Source organism: Serinus canaria, chromosome 20 (genome assembly GCF_022539315.1).
Source record: "Serinus canaria isolate serCan28SL12 chromosome 20, serCan2020, whole genome shotgun sequence".
NCBI lineage: Eukaryota > Metazoa > Chordata > Aves > Passeriformes > Fringillidae > Serinus > Serinus canaria.
The window spans coordinates 10,266,772-10,283,403 of NC_066333.1; the positions used below are offsets into that span (position 1 = coordinate 10,266,772).

At 43.6% G+C, this 16,632-nt stretch overlaps 1 protein-coding gene across 2 annotated transcripts in view; it reads left to right on the forward strand.

Annotated features, from left to right (window-relative positions):
* Positions 1 to 3,180: 3,180 nt before the first annotated feature.
* Positions 3,181 to 16,632, forward strand: part of TAF4 (TATA-box binding protein associated factor 4) — a 36,696-nt gene continuing 23,244 nt past the window's right edge. Inside the window, exons 1-2 of one of the 2 annotated variants that reach the window (XR_007779192.1) lie at positions 3,181 to 3,552; positions 5,499 to 6,587. Coding sequence is in view for 1 of the 2 variants with exons in the window: in XM_009093127.4 (XP_009091375.2) it covers positions 3,237 to 3,552; positions 5,499 to 6,587 (1,405 nt within the window). In the remaining variant the exon portion in view is untranslated. The remainder of the gene's footprint in view (positions 3,553 to 5,498; positions 6,588 to 16,632) is intronic. The other variant, XM_009093127.4, reaches the window with a different exon arrangement.

The following is a 16,632-nucleotide window of genomic DNA, read 5'->3' on the forward strand; positions in this document are numbered from 1 at the left end:
TTTAAATAATAATATATAATAATAAAAAGAAAGGAGGTTAAAAGAACTGACAATTCTCTACTTTTCCTGGATAGCTCTTGCTAGCTTCTGCTCTTGAGCAGGGAACCCATATGTGCCTGTAATGTTCAAGATCTTTTGATGTAACTGATGGGTGCTGATGGGTGAAGTCCACAGCATTCACTGTATATTGAGTTTGACTATTGCTACACCAGCACTAATGATTACCTGTACTCCATTACTAGAATTCTTGTGTAAGTTTCTCTTTTTATATCATTTAAAATGGAGTAGTACAGCACAGAGGAGCTGGAATCCCTGTGCTGAAGAATTCAGTCTAGAAACTTACTTCCAACGTCAAACAAGAGACAGTGTATGAAAAGATAAATTATTCAGTAATAGATCCTACACACTTATAATGCACAAGTTGTAATGAATCTCAGTTGCTCTTGTAATTTTGTAAAGTTGTTTACCTAATATGGTAGATGTGCCATATGGTACACTAAAGAGAGTGTTAGAATGGGGACGTGAAGATTTCGAGGTTTTTATTTCTAGTTTTGTAGGCATCTGTAAACTACATTCAAGCTGTCCTAGAATGAGAGCAGAGCAAGAATGCAGGCTGCTCTGCCCCCCATGCTGACTGCTGCTGCCACCTGATAACATCCTCCATCTCTTCCTCCCGTGTTCCTCAGGCACTGTGGCACAGCATGGGGCTGTGCCCTGGCTAGATGCCATCAAAGAAAGTCTTTCAGTCACTCTGCACCTTTAGGCTGGCTTAGTTTAAATCAAGCTTTTTCACCCTTAATAAATCATTTGAGCAGCTGATTAACTCTTCTGCTGGGTAGGGAATGTGACCAGGCTTCTATTCCAGAGAGTTCTTTGGTATGTTGCTTATAGAATTTCACCATAGCTAAAACTAGCTACGTGCTTGACTGAGGCAGCAGCAAAGAGGTTGGGACTGCCCTGCTCAAAGCAGCATTTCTGTCTTGTAAGAAAAGGGTAACATGACCTACAGTGATGTCTCTAAAATCACATCTACTTTGCAGCACCGTAATTTGTCAAAAATTGATAAAATGGGAGTTAAAATTCATACAGATGAGAAGGGCAGTTTCTTGTTCACCCTTGAGTTTCAAGTGATGGCTGAAAAAAGCATTTAAGTACAAGAATAAAATATTAATATAAAACTCAGAGGATGTAGGCAGTCTCTCAGGGTGATGCCAGGGGGTAAGTGAGCAGAGCCCTGGGAAAGGCTTAACATTGTAATTTTCAGTTATCAGCCAAAGTCTAGTGCAGGTGAGAAGAGGACATAGAAACTAGAAGAGTAATATCCCTCACTATCAGCTGAATTTCTAGGATTTTTGATTTAAAGGTACTTGCTCTCTTCTTTGGGGCCTGTATGTTAAGAGCATATACACATCAGTTTATATGTGAATTTTTGGCAAACAGCTTCTCCCTGGTAGGTATGTTTGCCTATTTGGGGACAGGGTGAGAACTGGAAAGTACTTCAGCACTGTTCCCATTGCTCATGGGGTCAACTGTCAAGCAGATCAATTTAATTCATGTTAGAGTACTACAAGTTAAGTGACCACCACAAATATGTGATGGGGGAAGTGTTGACACCCACATCTGGGCAGTCCTTTGTACAGAAAACTTGGACATATTTAAAGTGATCCTCTTTTCATAGATACGTCATGGCTCTTGTTCTTCCAGGTCTCCACCAGTTTCCAGGCAGCAGCTTTCAGGCCAGTCAATTCCCCAGAATCATCAACCAGCAGGTGCTGAGCCCATCCCACCACAACAGAGTTCCAGCCTCTAATGCTGCCCATTCCCAAAACATAAGAGCAAAGCTTATTTTAAAATCCTGATATAAGAGGTGCTATTTTAAGCTTGCTACCCCTTAAAACTTGAAAGTTAAGTTAAATTAGGCATTGGAATAAGTTGCCCAGAGAGGTGGTGGAGCCACCACTCCGGAGGAGTTTAAGAGGCTCTGGATCTGGTACTGGGAGATCTGATTTAGTGGTTTAAGGGTTACAGTGGCAGTGCAGTTGGACTTGATCTTAAAGGTCTCTTCCAACCTTGATGATTCTATGATTCTATTCTGTGAAAGATAAATCGTACCATCTGATAATATTGTTCCAATTGCATCTGGTAATACTGTTCCAGTAGTACAGTTTTCTGGGGAAACAGCGCCTGGCAGAAGAGCGCATTTATTGAAAGGCGGGTTGTGTTTTTACGTTATTTACTTCCTTTATGATGGTTGCACAACAAGGTCAAAGTGCAGCCGCCTCCTGTAAGCGATCATGTCCACCTGCAGCCGGCGCCTGCCGGCCCGGGCCCGGGGCTGCGCTCCCCGCCGAGCGCCGCTGCGGAGCGCGGCTCTCCCCCAAGGGTTAAGCGGCGGCGGGGGTGTAACGCGGGCTGACACACGGGCGGGGATCGCCCCGCCGTGCCGGCTCGCAGCTGCGACTGGACCGTTCAAAATTGCCGTCTCCCTCTCTTTTCCCCCCCGCCTCCCCTCTCTCTCGTCTTCCTTTTCCCTTCCCGGCGCTGGGCTCGCAGCCGGGCGCGCTTTCCCGGAGCTGGCCCCGGCCGTGCTGAGTCAGACCGCGCCCCGCGCCCGCCCCCGCGGCCCGGCCGCACCGAGGGGCTGCAGCCCCCGGCTCGCCCCGCCGGCGGCGGCAGGAGGGAGGCAGGCGCGGGGGCTCCTCCTCGCCCGCTGCCCCCGCCCGGGTCTGGGCGTGTGCCCCGCCCGCCGCGCCGGTGGATCAGTTACACGCAGCTGGCACAGGTGCGGGGCGCCCTTCAGACTCGCGCCGGCGGGGGAGACCCGGACGCAGAGAGCAGCAGGGAAAACATGCAGCCATTTTGGGCCGAGGCAGACAAAGAGCCGCCGGCGGCCGCGGCCGCCCCCGCCGCCCCGCGCGGCTCCCGAACCCCCCGCACCCGCGGCGCGGCCGCACCACAGGGCCGCGGCCCCCTCACGCCCGCGGCCGCCGGGGGGCCGCCGCCGCCGCCCGACTCCCAACTAAGCGTTCGCAGCCATTTGCACGGCCTTTTATAGCGCGGGCGCCGGCCAATCAGCGGCGGGCGGAATCCCTGCCCGGCCGCTGATGTGCGGGCCGGGCTCTCGCGCGTGCGCTGTTGAGCGGGGGGGCTGAGTGTGAGCGGCGGGGGGAGGAGGGAGCCGTGAGAGGGGAGGGGGGGGAGGAGGGAGCCGCTCACAGGAACCCTCCGAAAAAAAGATGGCGGCGGGCTCGGATCTGCTGGATGAGGTTTTCCTGAACACGGAGGTGGATGAGAAGGTGGTGAGCGACCTGGTGGGCTCCCTGGAGTCCCAGCTGGCGGCCTCCGGCCACCACCACCAGCACCACAAGGCGCAGGAGCCCCTGAGGGCCGCTGGGGGGCTGCTGGGGAACCATGTTGTGAGCAGCAGCAGTAGCAGCAGCAGCCCTAGCCCCAGCCCTGGAGGAGTAGTAGTAGGAGGCAATGCTAATGCCCAAACAGAGAGCAGCAGCGGCAGCAAGATGGGACTGAGTGCCCCAGAGATCACAAAAGCAGGTAACGTGGGCAGGGGTGGGGGGCTCTGAGGGAGAGGGGCCCTCCCCTCCCCCCACTCCCCAGCTCCCGCTGCCTCCTTCCCTCACTGCTTTCCCCCCTTTTCCCTCTCTCCTCCTTCTCGTTGTGGCAGGAGCGGGAGTGCAAAGGGTGGTATCGATCATACGGGGGAGAGCCTCCCCTCATCATGCCCCCTCGGTGTGTATCCGCGCCTCTGCTCCCTCCCCTTTATTTTCCCTCCTCGCCCGTGCTTACTCGAGGGTGTTGGATCATGTGTGGGGGCAGCCGCCCCGCAGAAGGAGCCGGCAGTGCCCGTCCGTGACTCTGCCGGTCCCCTCTGCTTTTCCTGCCCTTGTTGCTGGAGTGTAAAAGGGCTCTGTTAATCTCGGGGACTGAAGGAGGCAGAGCCCACCCCCTTGGTCATGGCTGTGCCTCCCATGCCGTCTGTGATTGCTCCCCTTCCCTTTCCAGGGGTGGAGGTTATGGGGGGGATTCCCTCTTGATAATGCCGCCTTAGCTGTCTGTGTAAATGCTCCTTCCCCTCCCCCTTCGCTGTTGCTGAAGTGGAAGGGGGTGTTATTAATCATGACACCTATTTCCTGTAGAGGAGGAAGCGAGGGGGGATTTCAAGGGGAGGAAGTCCCTCAAAATGCTTCCCCCCCATATCTGCCTGCCTTGATATTCCCTCCGCACCCCCTCCCTTGTTCCAGGGGCTTGGAGGGGGCATGGGGACCTCCCATTCCTCCTCTGCCCTCAAGGGGGGGTAGTCACAACGCCGGGTCCCGGCAAGGGGGGGAATTCAGGCCACAACACCCCACCTTGCACAGCGCCTTCTCCCACCCGCCCACCCCCGGAGCTGCCTGGGAATATTCCCCCCTTCGTCTTGTGAGCCTTGTAGGGGGGGCAGTGTGAAGGCTGGGACTGAGGGCTCACTACGTGGGAATGGAGGGAGGCTGTTTTTCAGGGGGATTGAAAGAAATGTCTCCCCAGAATCTCTCTGCAATTCCTCCCCTCCCCCCTTTTTTATTTTTGATTTTGTCTTGCTGAAGTGTAAGAAGATACTACAGACCGTCTGTTATGATTGATGAAGCTCTTCTAGGAGGATCTCCTTGACCCTTATAATGTGCATCTCAGTGTCTGCCTGTCACTATTCTTTTCCCGTTTCTGTCTCCTTAGGGCCAGGACCTGGACTGTGTGTCATTGTACTTGTGCTAACACCAGGCCTTATCAAGGGGCATGAGGATTATTCAGGACAAGAAGCTACATCATCTTGTCCCTTCTGAAAACCAGCTTTGCTTTTTATTTATTTATTTTTAACTATCTCGGGCTGTGGGAACTTCAGATCTGTCGGAACAAATTCTGTAATAAGGAAGAGGGGTCTTCTAGAAACCTGCTCCAGGCCTTGCAGTACTTCTTATCTTGCCAGGCCGATATTTTTCTTTCCTTTCACTTTTCATATTTTGAAAAGGCTGTTGTTGAGCCTCCTGATCTGACTGACTTACTTTGTAGGAGATGACAGGATTAGAGAGTAATATGTGCTGGGTATAGGGAATATGTCTTAATACTGTGTCTTCCATGGCCATTTTCCCCCCTTGCAGTTGCAGTCCTGTTTCTAAATGGGATGTCAGGCTCCAGAATGGGAAGGAGGTCTTAGATGATCTTCTTACTTCCCTTGGTTCATATTAAATCTTTTTTTCCTGTTTTGTACTGTAGTGTCAAAAGCAGGGGTGTTACAATTAATACTGGATCTGCCAGTTTTGGTGGGATATTGGAGGCTTTAAGATAATGTATTCAAAGCCATGTTCAGTTTGTACTGTGTCCTGTTTTCCTGGCTCCAGGCAGGCAGCTTGGGAGATGGAGAAGACCTGGTGATAAGGGAGAACATTCTGTCTTTGCTGGACTTCTCTTCTTGCTCATTCGCTCTGTTTAACCTCGTTGTTGTTTTGCAGGGGCAGGAGGAGTGCAGGGGGGTGTTATTAATCATAACACCAGGTCCCAGACTTCAGCTCTGGATGGAGCCACCACAACGAGCACCAGCACCACCACTGCAGCAGCAGGAGGTTCGGAAGTCACTGCTGCTCCAGGGACCCTCAGTCAGGGCAAATCGGTGGTTATCAGCACCATGGCAACTGCCTTGTCCACCAGGAATGGCAAGATTGGGACCACGACAGTGCAGACTTTGAATGGGAGTAACGTGGTGATGAACTCTCACCACACAGGAAGTGCTGCTTTCTCTGGGACTCCTGTGACTGCCAACCCCGCTCCTGCACCTGCTGTTGCCCCTCTCGTTAACAATGGACCCGGATCCGTGGGGAAAGGAAACGCTGTTAATGCTGTTTTACCCTCAGCTTCTAACACTGTCATCCAGACTTCTTTCCTTAATACTGCTGTGTCCTCTGCATCCTCCTCCTCGCCCACAGTGATCTCCTCGCAGCCACCGCCGAGCGTTGGCACCGGGGCGCCCACGGTAACGCTGGTGAGGCCCCCCATCCACACAGCAGGACCCACGGTGGTTGCAGCTGGTGCAGCCACTCAGAACGGGAGCAATACTGTGATCAATTCAACCATCAGTGTGGGGAGTTTTCCTGCTGTTGCCACAGCCACTGTGGGATCTGGAGTTTCCCTTCAGACGTCACTTGTGAACAGCCAGTCTGGTTCCAGTGTGCCAGCAGCTTCTGCCACACAGGTCATCAAATCTGAGTCTCCTAAAACTATAGTCCAGGCAGTATCCCAACAGCAGACGTTGGCTACTGCTGGCCAGCCCAGTACTACAGGGGGTAACATGATTATTGGGCAAACTATGCAAGCTGGGCTCTCCAATGTTGCTCCCAATCCTGGTGGGATACCTCCTGCAGCTCCTGGCACCCCCACAGGAATGGCTAAAGGCACTGCCAATACAGTGGCACAAAGTCTGCCAAGGACTCCAACACCAACTACGAGTGGAATCAGAGCAACTTTGACTCCTACAGTTTTAGCACCTCGTTTGCCTCAGCCACCTCAGAATCCAACTAACATTCAGAATTTTCAGTTACCACCAGGTAAGTCAGAGGATTGAGGGGTTTTATTTTGGAAGTGTGTATCTTGCAGGGAGGAAGAAATCCAAGTAAGATTCTGTGCCATTTAATTGTGAATTGTGAAAAGGCATGACATGTAACAATGAGAATGGTCTGGTGTTGAGTAGTAGTAGCATAGTAGCATTCCACTACTTAATGTCTGATTTTGGGTCACCAGAAGTCTTTTCAGCAGTAATTGAAAATAATTCTGCCTGGTATCTTTGTTCCAATGTGAGTGTAGATGAAGCTGCAAACTGCCAAAGTGTGACAATGGAACATTATCTAATGAAATATTGTTATTTCATTAGCACAACAGACATTTTGAATTTTCAGGTGGTTTTGTCAGTTTGTAACCTTTATGTGCTGCTTTGTTCCCTCCTGTCCCTGCGTGCCCCCACTAACACAGAGCTCTCATGAACAGAAAAGCAGCAGATACAACACATGAAAACTACCTACTTTGGCTTTAAATACCTTCAAAGTCTGACTTAAAAACTCACAGATTTGAAGCTTATGATCATCTTTTTAGTCACTGGCATTCTGATACAAAAGGCAGACTTCCTATGTCCTTACCTCACCCTGTTGTGTCTAGGGCTGCAGCTTTTGTAGTAGCTAGTCTCATGCTTAGTGCTGAGCATCTCTGGACAAGGAATCTGGTCCTGAACTCAGTGGATGTGTGAAAAGCAGGATGAGAAGCGTTTATTTGCTCAGAATTGTTCTGTCCCTCCTTAAATATCTCAGATCTGGAGATTTAATGTCATATATTTGCTAATATTTTGAGTCAGGCTTGTTGCTTGTATCCACTTTGATTTTTAACTGCAAATACTTGTGAACCTACACATTGCTTCCTGTCCTCATAATAATACATACTAGGGCTGTATTCTTAGTGCTCACTATTTTCAGGGCAGTATGCAAAGAACAGCTAATTGAATTTTGCTACTAACACTGAATGAAATTGGTGGTGGTTTTAGTAGGTGGTCATAGTAAAATACAAGTGTTCTTAGTAAAATACATCTCTTGGAACTCCTGACCAACCTCAGAGCAATGCACCTGTCACATAAAGTAGATCAGGAATTATGTGCTCTGATACTAAACACTGTGTTTTTGTGTAATATGCTGTCTGTGGTATGTGGTGCCATGTAGTTTGATGAAGTCTGTCAAACATTCTGTGTATCCAAGTACTAAGTGGTATAAATATTCCTCTTTTTTTTCTTGTAAAATATTATTCCATGTATGAGTAATTTGAATGACATGTTGCTAATTTAAAGAATAGCAGTAAAATTCAGATCTTGAAATTGTGGTGCTTGATTTGAAGCCTGTAAATTGATAGATAGGAAAAGCTTTATTTTATTTATTGCCATATTGTATCAAAGGATTGATCCAGTTTAATTTAGTGCCATTTATACCTACATTTTTTGTTAATACTGCATTATAAACCTGATTATGAGGGAAGATACTACTGTGGAGTCCAGTGGGACCTTTTTTCAGGTGGCTGATGTTTTCAGACTGCCACAGCATCCTGAAATGTGTTACTCTTGGAAGCAGCATTGCCAGTCCTTAAGCAAAATTGGACCATAAATTGTTCCTTTGGAGTTCTTGATAGATCAGAGTAAAACAATACAGGTTCTAAGAACTATTTTATTAAGCTTTTTTTTTTTCCCCCACACTTAAAGAAATATTTATGACATCAAAAGAATAAGTATGACTTAAAATAAGCAAGTATATGTGACTGGATATGTAGAGATTGGAAACTGAGCTCTTGCATGATAAGACAGGCTTAGTATTGAAATTTTTTTTTTTTTAGTGGACTTGATTATTTTTCTTTTACATTGCTTAAGTTTGTTTTTTATACTTTGCAAAAGTAACCAGCTTTAAAAATGCTTTGCATAAACCGTGTCTTTCAAAACACTTAAGATGCTGGGCTCTTCCAAACATCTCTCAGGCACAAGGGCCAAGCACCTCTGCAAATCTGGCCACGTGAAGCTGCTGTGATCTTCAGCAGAGTGCAGGTACACTCATAGTGAGAGGAGAATAGGTGGCTGTGCTTTTGAGATTGTATTTTAAATGACAGCATCTAGGCCAGGTTTTTGGAGGCAGTTTGGTAGTGTGAAGCTGCAGCTGTGGTGCCTGTGTGCTGTGCACCTACTGCATGCATCAAATTTGCATTCACAAGTTTGTTTCTAAAAGTTAATAGTGTGTGCTAGTAAGAGTTTCTATGACAGTGCTTGAAGCAGTTTGAAATCATACACTGCACACACAGCATTTTACACCAAGAATTACAAACACTTAGAAAATTCTGATGGAAGGTTTGACCATGACAGCACGCATTTTACTGTTATTTTCTTATCCAGAATTACTGTTTCTAGCTCTCCAAAATACAGTTACAGTGTCACATGTATGGAAAGCACAATGTAAAATGTCAGCAGGAGTTATAAGCTGTGACTTGAAAATCAGAAACCTTACAAGGTTTCAAATGTTTTCTTTGAAAGACCGTGTGGAAAATAAACTCCATCAATGGTCTTTCAAATATATTACTATTAGAATAATGCTTTGTATTGCATCAAGGCAATTGTGCAGCAAACCTTGACTGACCAAACTGGAGATGTTTGAAGAGCCAATGGGCCATAATTGTGGTGACCTTACTGGATTTTGGTGTATTTCTTCTGCAAGGAACTGAGCTATTGTATCTGCGTATTAATGATGGTTTTCCACTTTGGCATCTTTGAGGAAGAGAATTGTTGTCCTTAGTCTTTTCTTCAGGAGCCTGTGTTTGGGACTTAGTGCTCCAGTTGGACAGATTTGGGTAATGATGGTCCCAAAATAACCTTATTCACACCCTCATAGAAAAGAGATTAAAATACTGTGAAATAATTTTGTAAGGGGTAGGAACAAAAGTTTACACAATACAGCCTTAAGGATGCAACACTGCTGAAACTGACTGGAAATAAATTGAATGAAGCTTGTTGTTTCTGAGTACTTCAGTAATGAGAAATGTGTTATGTACAATAATGTGGTAAGAGGTAGAAAATCAGTGAGTTTGTTAAAGTGGTAAGTCAATGTTCCACTATTAGAGGTGCTCAGAAAAGTCTGCAGAAAAGTATAACTGGGATTATTCACTAAAATTTATCTTTGCATTGTAAGAGTGTGTAAAGTGTTTAGAGGTCATTGCTGACACAGGGTAGAATCACCTTGTAAATTGGCAAAACTTGGGTACTTTAAAATAATTTTTGAAAACTCCATCTTGTCCAGTAGTTCTGTAGTACAAGCCCAGCATGTGTGAGTTTATGCTTGCCCAGCAGTACTGTCAGCTTGGGGTTCAAGGATTTGATTTCTCTTCTTGTAAATTTGTGTTGCTACTGTCTTCTCCTTTATCTTTATGTACAAGCATCTCATAATAAGTTTTTAAGGTGTCTGCTTAGAGAAAGGAGTAGATTGGTGAGTGCTGAATGGATGCAGTGAGAATAGCGTAGAGCAAGTAGGTCTGGACAGTTTACTAGCTTAGGTGAAATTGAAATCTAGAAACTTTCACTTCCCTCTGTCCCTCTTTTCTTTTACCTTCTGAATGACTGTTAGTAGTTATGAAAATTTGGTGGCTTGATCATAAAGACTAGCATTTTCCTAATTAAATATGGTTTGGTGACATGTAGTCCTGTTTGAAGATAGCAGATAGGATGGGGTGTCATCATGGTTTTGTTTTGTTTTTTTTTAACTTCTACTGTCATGACCAGTTTTCCCACTAGCAGTGGTGCAGTTCTGCAGCTGTTGTAGAAGAGAATTGTTTTGCCTTGTATCTAAAAATAAAACTTCTTTATTACTTTCCCAAAACTCAGTTGGATCTGCCAGTAGCTGATGATAGGGGATGAGACTACAGATTTCTTTGTTGCTTTCTTTCTGAAGGGCATCTCATGTGCCTTTTCTGTGGTGAGGGCAGGATAGGCCTTTTATAGACTGAGAAACTGCTGTTAAAGGAGCCCCTTTAAAGTGGGATGTTCCAGAGCTCTGAACTCTAGCAGTGGTTAAAACCTACCATTGATGCTTTCCAGAAGCAAAGGATACCTAAAAGAGCATCAGCTCTACATCTGCACATCCTGGGAGATGGTCAACATGTATATGCACACTCAAGGGTTTCTTCATGGCCTTAGAGGCTCAAAACTTTGTTTGGTGTTAAATTGGAGCTTTTTTGTAGAAGCAGATTGGTTTTTTTTAGCTTGTGTTCACTATCCAAGAAGGATTCTAACTCAGGCCATGGTTATGATGGCTTTTGGATGGGAAAACTGCCTGAACACATAATTTAAAGCATGAGTTTGGGTCCTTCTGACTTGAGCAGTTGTACTTTCGAGAGCTGGAGTAACTGAAAAATAACTTCTGCAGGAGTAATTCCATTTCCTTCAGTTGGGAGTTGGGGTAGTAGGTGGTTGGGCAAAGGAGAGTGAATAAAAATGGAGAAGGGTGGCAACTGAGAAGAATCAAAGCAAGCAATTTATGTTACTTTTTCATACTGAGTGCCTCATTCTTTGGGTTGCTTTGTACCTGAAACGTGTACCCGAGAAATCCCTGAGGGAACTAGGATGTAGATAGATGAGGAAATCATCAGAACCCCATAATACAAGGAACACAGAAAGGAACAGGGGAAATACTATGAAGTAGTGGAATGTGGTTGTTTCTATTTCTCACTGACTAGTAAGCGAGTTCAAACATATCCTCATTATAGTTTCCCTGTATGTTGCATGTGCTGCCAATATTATGCCTGTTAAGTGTGTTGGCATGGCTTGATTTTGTTAAAAATAATGTCTGCAATGCACCGTGACAATGGGGGTTTCTTAGAGTACTTCCAGTATGTTTTACTTTCAAAGCATTTTACAAAATGCTTTAATCCTTGCAACCTGCCTGTGTGATTGGTAAGTGAAGTAGTATAAACTCTGCTTTAGAGCTGGGGGAAGAGCAAGTTAGAGAAGTTCTGACTTGCCCAAAGGCCATGAAGGAATCGATATTTTGCCAGGATTAGAGCTTGGGAGTCCTGTACTTGGCATGTAAAGCAGTATCTGTCTTTCTGGAAGATGACCGTGGATCTCTTCTGCAGAACTCTTCTGGGTGCAGGGTGGATTTTATGTTCAAATCATGCATCAGCAAAAGGAACATTCTGCTTTATTTGGAATCTGCTACATCAGATTGCCATATGTCACCAGACTGAAAGTTGTGTTTGTTCGCATTGCACCTTCCCTAGCTGAGGACTCCTGCATGTTTGGCTTTGTACCCCAAAGAGCCTGAGCCTCAGAGAGCTGTGCAGTAGGGTTTTCTAGTTCTGTTAAAAAGAATGTCTTGATGTTGTGCACATCTGATAAGACTGTGTCGTTAAGTGATGGGATCTAATGGGACTATAATTGTGATTCTGTTAAGCTATGAAAGCTATTAACTCTGATTACATATTGTTCAGTTCTGTTATGAAAAATACTGTTCCCAACAGCCTTTGGAAGTGTATGTATGGATATGTCTGTATGATCTTTAAATTGTGATCTTCTGGGGTTTTTGGGTATCACTAACCTTGTGATAAAGGTTATTGGTCAATAACCAGAAGTGATTTATTTCTTTTGAAATTACAAGAAATTACATGTTTTCCATCTCTGGAAATTTAAGCAGGTTGCTTGTGAAACCTTCTTGGTTTGAGGACCACAAATTTGAAAGTTGCCCAGGACTTGAATCCCTTACTAACAGAGAATGCTGCAGCCCTGTTAGCAAAGTGATGTGAAAATGCATGAGTTTGGGCCACTGATAGGAGACACATTATATCACAAACTCTTCAAATGAAGCATTTTGTTGTATGAGAACTCTTACTGTTGTCTGTCTTTCCTGTTTTGGGAAATTATATGTAAATGTAATTCTAAAAAATTTATGAAGTTTTTCTAGAACACAGTTGAAAATATCTGGGTTCAAGGAAAGAGAAAGTGCTGGTGTGTGGAAAGGTTGCTTTGTGTAAAAACTGTGTGACCAATACTGAGTCTGCTCAGAAAGAACATTAAATATTTTTTCTTACTGTGTTCTTTTTTTTTTGGTCAGAAATATTCAAAATCATAATTTTTATGTAAAAATATCTACTCTTGTCAAGATTGTTGTTTGTATTGAAACTTTATGAATGTTTATAACTCCATTAATCTGTCTGAAACTTCTCCTTTATTTTGTTGCCATTGCTTCATATAAGGAAAAAAGGCTTTTGCTAATTGGAAGACTGTTAGCAAGTTTAGCTTTGTTAGGCACATTTTCTCTTGTGAAAGATTTGGAGAGGTAGTGGCATGAAGATAAGAATTTTGAAAATACAGTTTCTCATAACTGAGGAGATACACATGTATCTATCACAATGATAGAGAGGAGTTTTAGTCCTGGTCAATGTACAGTTATTTCAGGTGTGTTATGAACCCCAAAGCTCTGTGTGAAGGAAGGCCAAACTAGGGAGAGAGTGTTGCTCACAGGTGACAAAGGGCTTTTTCTTTGCACAGCCACAGGTCTGTTCCTGTGTGCAAATAATTGTATCAGCCCTCTTGTATCTGCTTCCTTCTAAGAGAAGCAAAATTGCTGATACAGCCTGGTCTGTGTACAGGTTGTAATTAAACAGGTGTAAAGATTATGTGAACATCCGTATTTCAGATTAAATTAGGCTTTTTTTTTTTTCTTGCCATAGACACATGAATAGAGCTTTTTGGTTGTTTTAAATCTTCTAGGACAGTTTTATCTCAGCTTACTCTGGAAATTTTTACACCAGTTCTAATCTGTGGGAATTTCTTCCCAGAAAAGCTGGTTGTCCTCTGGAGGTACAGGTGTCTCAACTGAGAGCCAGTGTTTTACCACAAACCCTCCTCTCTTGGAGTAATTCTCTTCAGGTGTCTTTAGCATAAAATTTAATGTAAAAGATAATAATTGTCCTTGAGGTCTTATTTGTGCCTTTAAGGGTTTTTTAAAATACAGAATATTTTTTGTGAGAATAAAATGTTGATTATTGTCACTGGATAATGGTATAGATCTATCAGAAATCAAGAAAGAGGTGATAATTATAAGGAGTTGATACACCTGCAATGAGATCTGTTCAGCACCTCAGTAAAGCTGTCTTAAGGTATTGTACAAATGTATCTGATCTTTGGGTCTGCAACTGTTGTCAGACTCAAAATAACATTTAAAAATGATGGGTTTCTGTACTTAGATTACCAGTAGTCAGAAAGTTGCACTTTGAACATCAAAGGTTGATGCTCAGCAAAATGTGTAAATGTGTTGTAAAATAGGTTAAATAGGGATGGTGCTTTTACTTGGTATTTGTACAGAATTTAGTGCAAGGTCCAGTTTGGATACCAAGCTCTTTTTGTGGGATTTGGAAAAGTATATTGATGAAAATTAAGTAACTTTTTGCCATGGTAGATCTCTGTTTATAAATTTGACTTGTAACTTATAAATGCTATATATATCTTAATTTTGATGCTTTTTCCCTTAAATTGCCTTACCAAAATGTATTTTTCAGTAACCCAGTACCTAGACAATGAATAACATAAAACTCACAGCAGTGTGTAATATTATTTTACATGACTGACATGACTGTCCTAAGATTTGTATTGAATTGAGTAAGCCTCTCTTGTAAAAATGGTCTAACTTATGATTATAACTTGATTAATAGATGCTTCTGAGAGTAGCTGAACTGTTAAAAGCTATCACAGTGCTTTTGTGCAGAATAAAGCACATGCTGGATAGACTGTGCTGACAACAAGTGCAATTGAAAAATGTGTGCTCCAGATATAAGAGTATAAACAAAAGCCAGGCAATGAGGTGTGGTGCTATGCTCGAGTCTTTCTGAGAGGGTTTGGAGGGCAGCAAGGCTGTACTAAGTTGTCTGCACACCTTCCTTCAGTTTATTAATCAAACATTTCTTTAAGGGAGGGCTCAGTTTAGAGCTTCTCTCCCAATGTAATAACATGAGGTGCTTTGAGCCTGAGTCGTGGTGTGGCGAGTGGGACCAGTTGTGCTCTCATGAGTCACAAGTGCCAGCTCCAAGGAGTAGCACTGAGGAATTGCAGCACCTGTGGCAAAAGAGTCGATGGAGGGGACCAGAAGAGTGTTTGTGGAGGGATCAGTGTGAGAGAAGAGATCTGGAGTAGGGAGGCTGACAGTGACTGAGCTGTGTGGAAGTTAAAAGACAAGCATGAGGAGCTATTAGTTTTTAACAGACATACGTGCAGTGGTGTTTGCAGTGGTATTACGGGTGGATTGGAAGAATATACAAGTGTTCATGCCTTGAGATTCAACCTCTTAGTTCCTTTCTCTCTTCCTTTTTTGTCAGTGTATCATTTGGTTTTCTTTCCTTCCCTGTCCTGCATGGGGGAGGGGGAGAAAAGGCACTAATTATTTATAAGTGTTAGTCATACCCAGTCATTAAGCTTAGTCATTACTCAGGACTGTGCATTTGATGGTTAGTAAAAATCAAAACGAAACCTGATTTTGTTGAAAAGTGTTCTGAATTCAAGCTTACAGGTGTGAAAATAATTCTCCTCCTGTGTTCAGACTAACTGCAAAAGCAGAGCTACTTAATAAATGTTGCTATCAGCCAAATGGCATGTAATATCATGTCCCAGTTGATGGTTTGTATTGAACTTGCAGGCGTAGTGTTTGGCATATTCTCAAAGCAGAATGATTCTGTATGGGCAGTGAGAGAGGCATGAATTCACAGAGGAGGATGTGGAGGGAATGTTTGTGCTGAGGCTGCCCTGGGGAGCTGTCAGTCAGTGGAATTGTCCAGCTCTGGGTCTCCACAGCTTCAGCTAGAAAGGTGGCATCAGCTAAAATTACAGAGTGTATACCTTGAGTAGGCCAATCACAGTGGGGACAAATTAAAAGAAATTTGTTCTTCATGGCTTCTCATAGACTTAGTTGTTTTAGGTTGTTGCATTCAGAAGGAAGAAAGCATTGATTTAAAGCATTACTCCTCATTAAGTATTTCTGTGCAGACTCTCGTAATAAATGCAAAGTAACTCGGCCTTCCCATTTCTTCAGGTGCTTGAACAGCACTAATGTTGACACACCTTGGTACAAACAAACTGTCACAAATAAAGACAGGTTGAGTTTTAAAACCTCCTATTTAAAATAACAGATGTAAAGAATTAGTGACACTTTATTTTGTTTCTTCCTTTCTCAAACCCAAATCTGATTTTGGTATAATTGCTTTGTTGTTTGATCTAAGTACATTGAAATTAATGGCAGGGCTGCATCTGAATTGCTTGGAGATCAATAATTAAAGCAATTGGTTTAGCTCTTGATAGTGTTTTTCTTAGCTGTTTCGACATCAGACAGATTTGTGTGATGATTGGGTTGCAATTTGACAGAGCACTCTGGTGTTCTAGCTTTGTATCCTTGACTAGAAAGGAATGCTAACACACTTTCGAGGAATTTAGCTTTCCAGAGAAGTCAAAATAGTTGCAAATCACATTGTTGTTGAAGCATTTGTCAATTGTTGCTATATAAAATGGTGTATTTCCCAGAACAATTCTTACACACCTCTTCTAATGAGCAGGTAAGATTTTTTATATATGGGATCACTCTTAAATGCAGTGTCTTTTTGGCATTCCAACATGACATTATTCCTTTAACTATATTCTTAAAAGGTTTGTGAATCAATACTTTACAAATTATTCACTTCTTTACCTTTTAGACAGTACAGTTTTAGACATTTCAGTTGTGGTGTTTGAAACAGAACTCTTGCATAGTAAGAGTAAGCAAAAGCTTTTAAAATTAAATCAAGGGTTTTTTTTCTGTTAGAAAAACAAGCAGTTTTTCATAATGTGAACTTTTGTACTTGATCTGTACAAAATGCACTTTCTGTGCGCTGCTGTGAGGATTCTTGAGGATATTTGCAAATGTATTTTTCACCTGTGTTGACATCAATCATAAGTCAGCTGTTGAAGAATTAATGTTTCTGAGACCATAGTGGCTGGTTGGAATCCGTGTGTGCACACTGGATAGAGTAGTGGTAGCCAACAATGGACTGCTGCTGTTGTATGTTGTA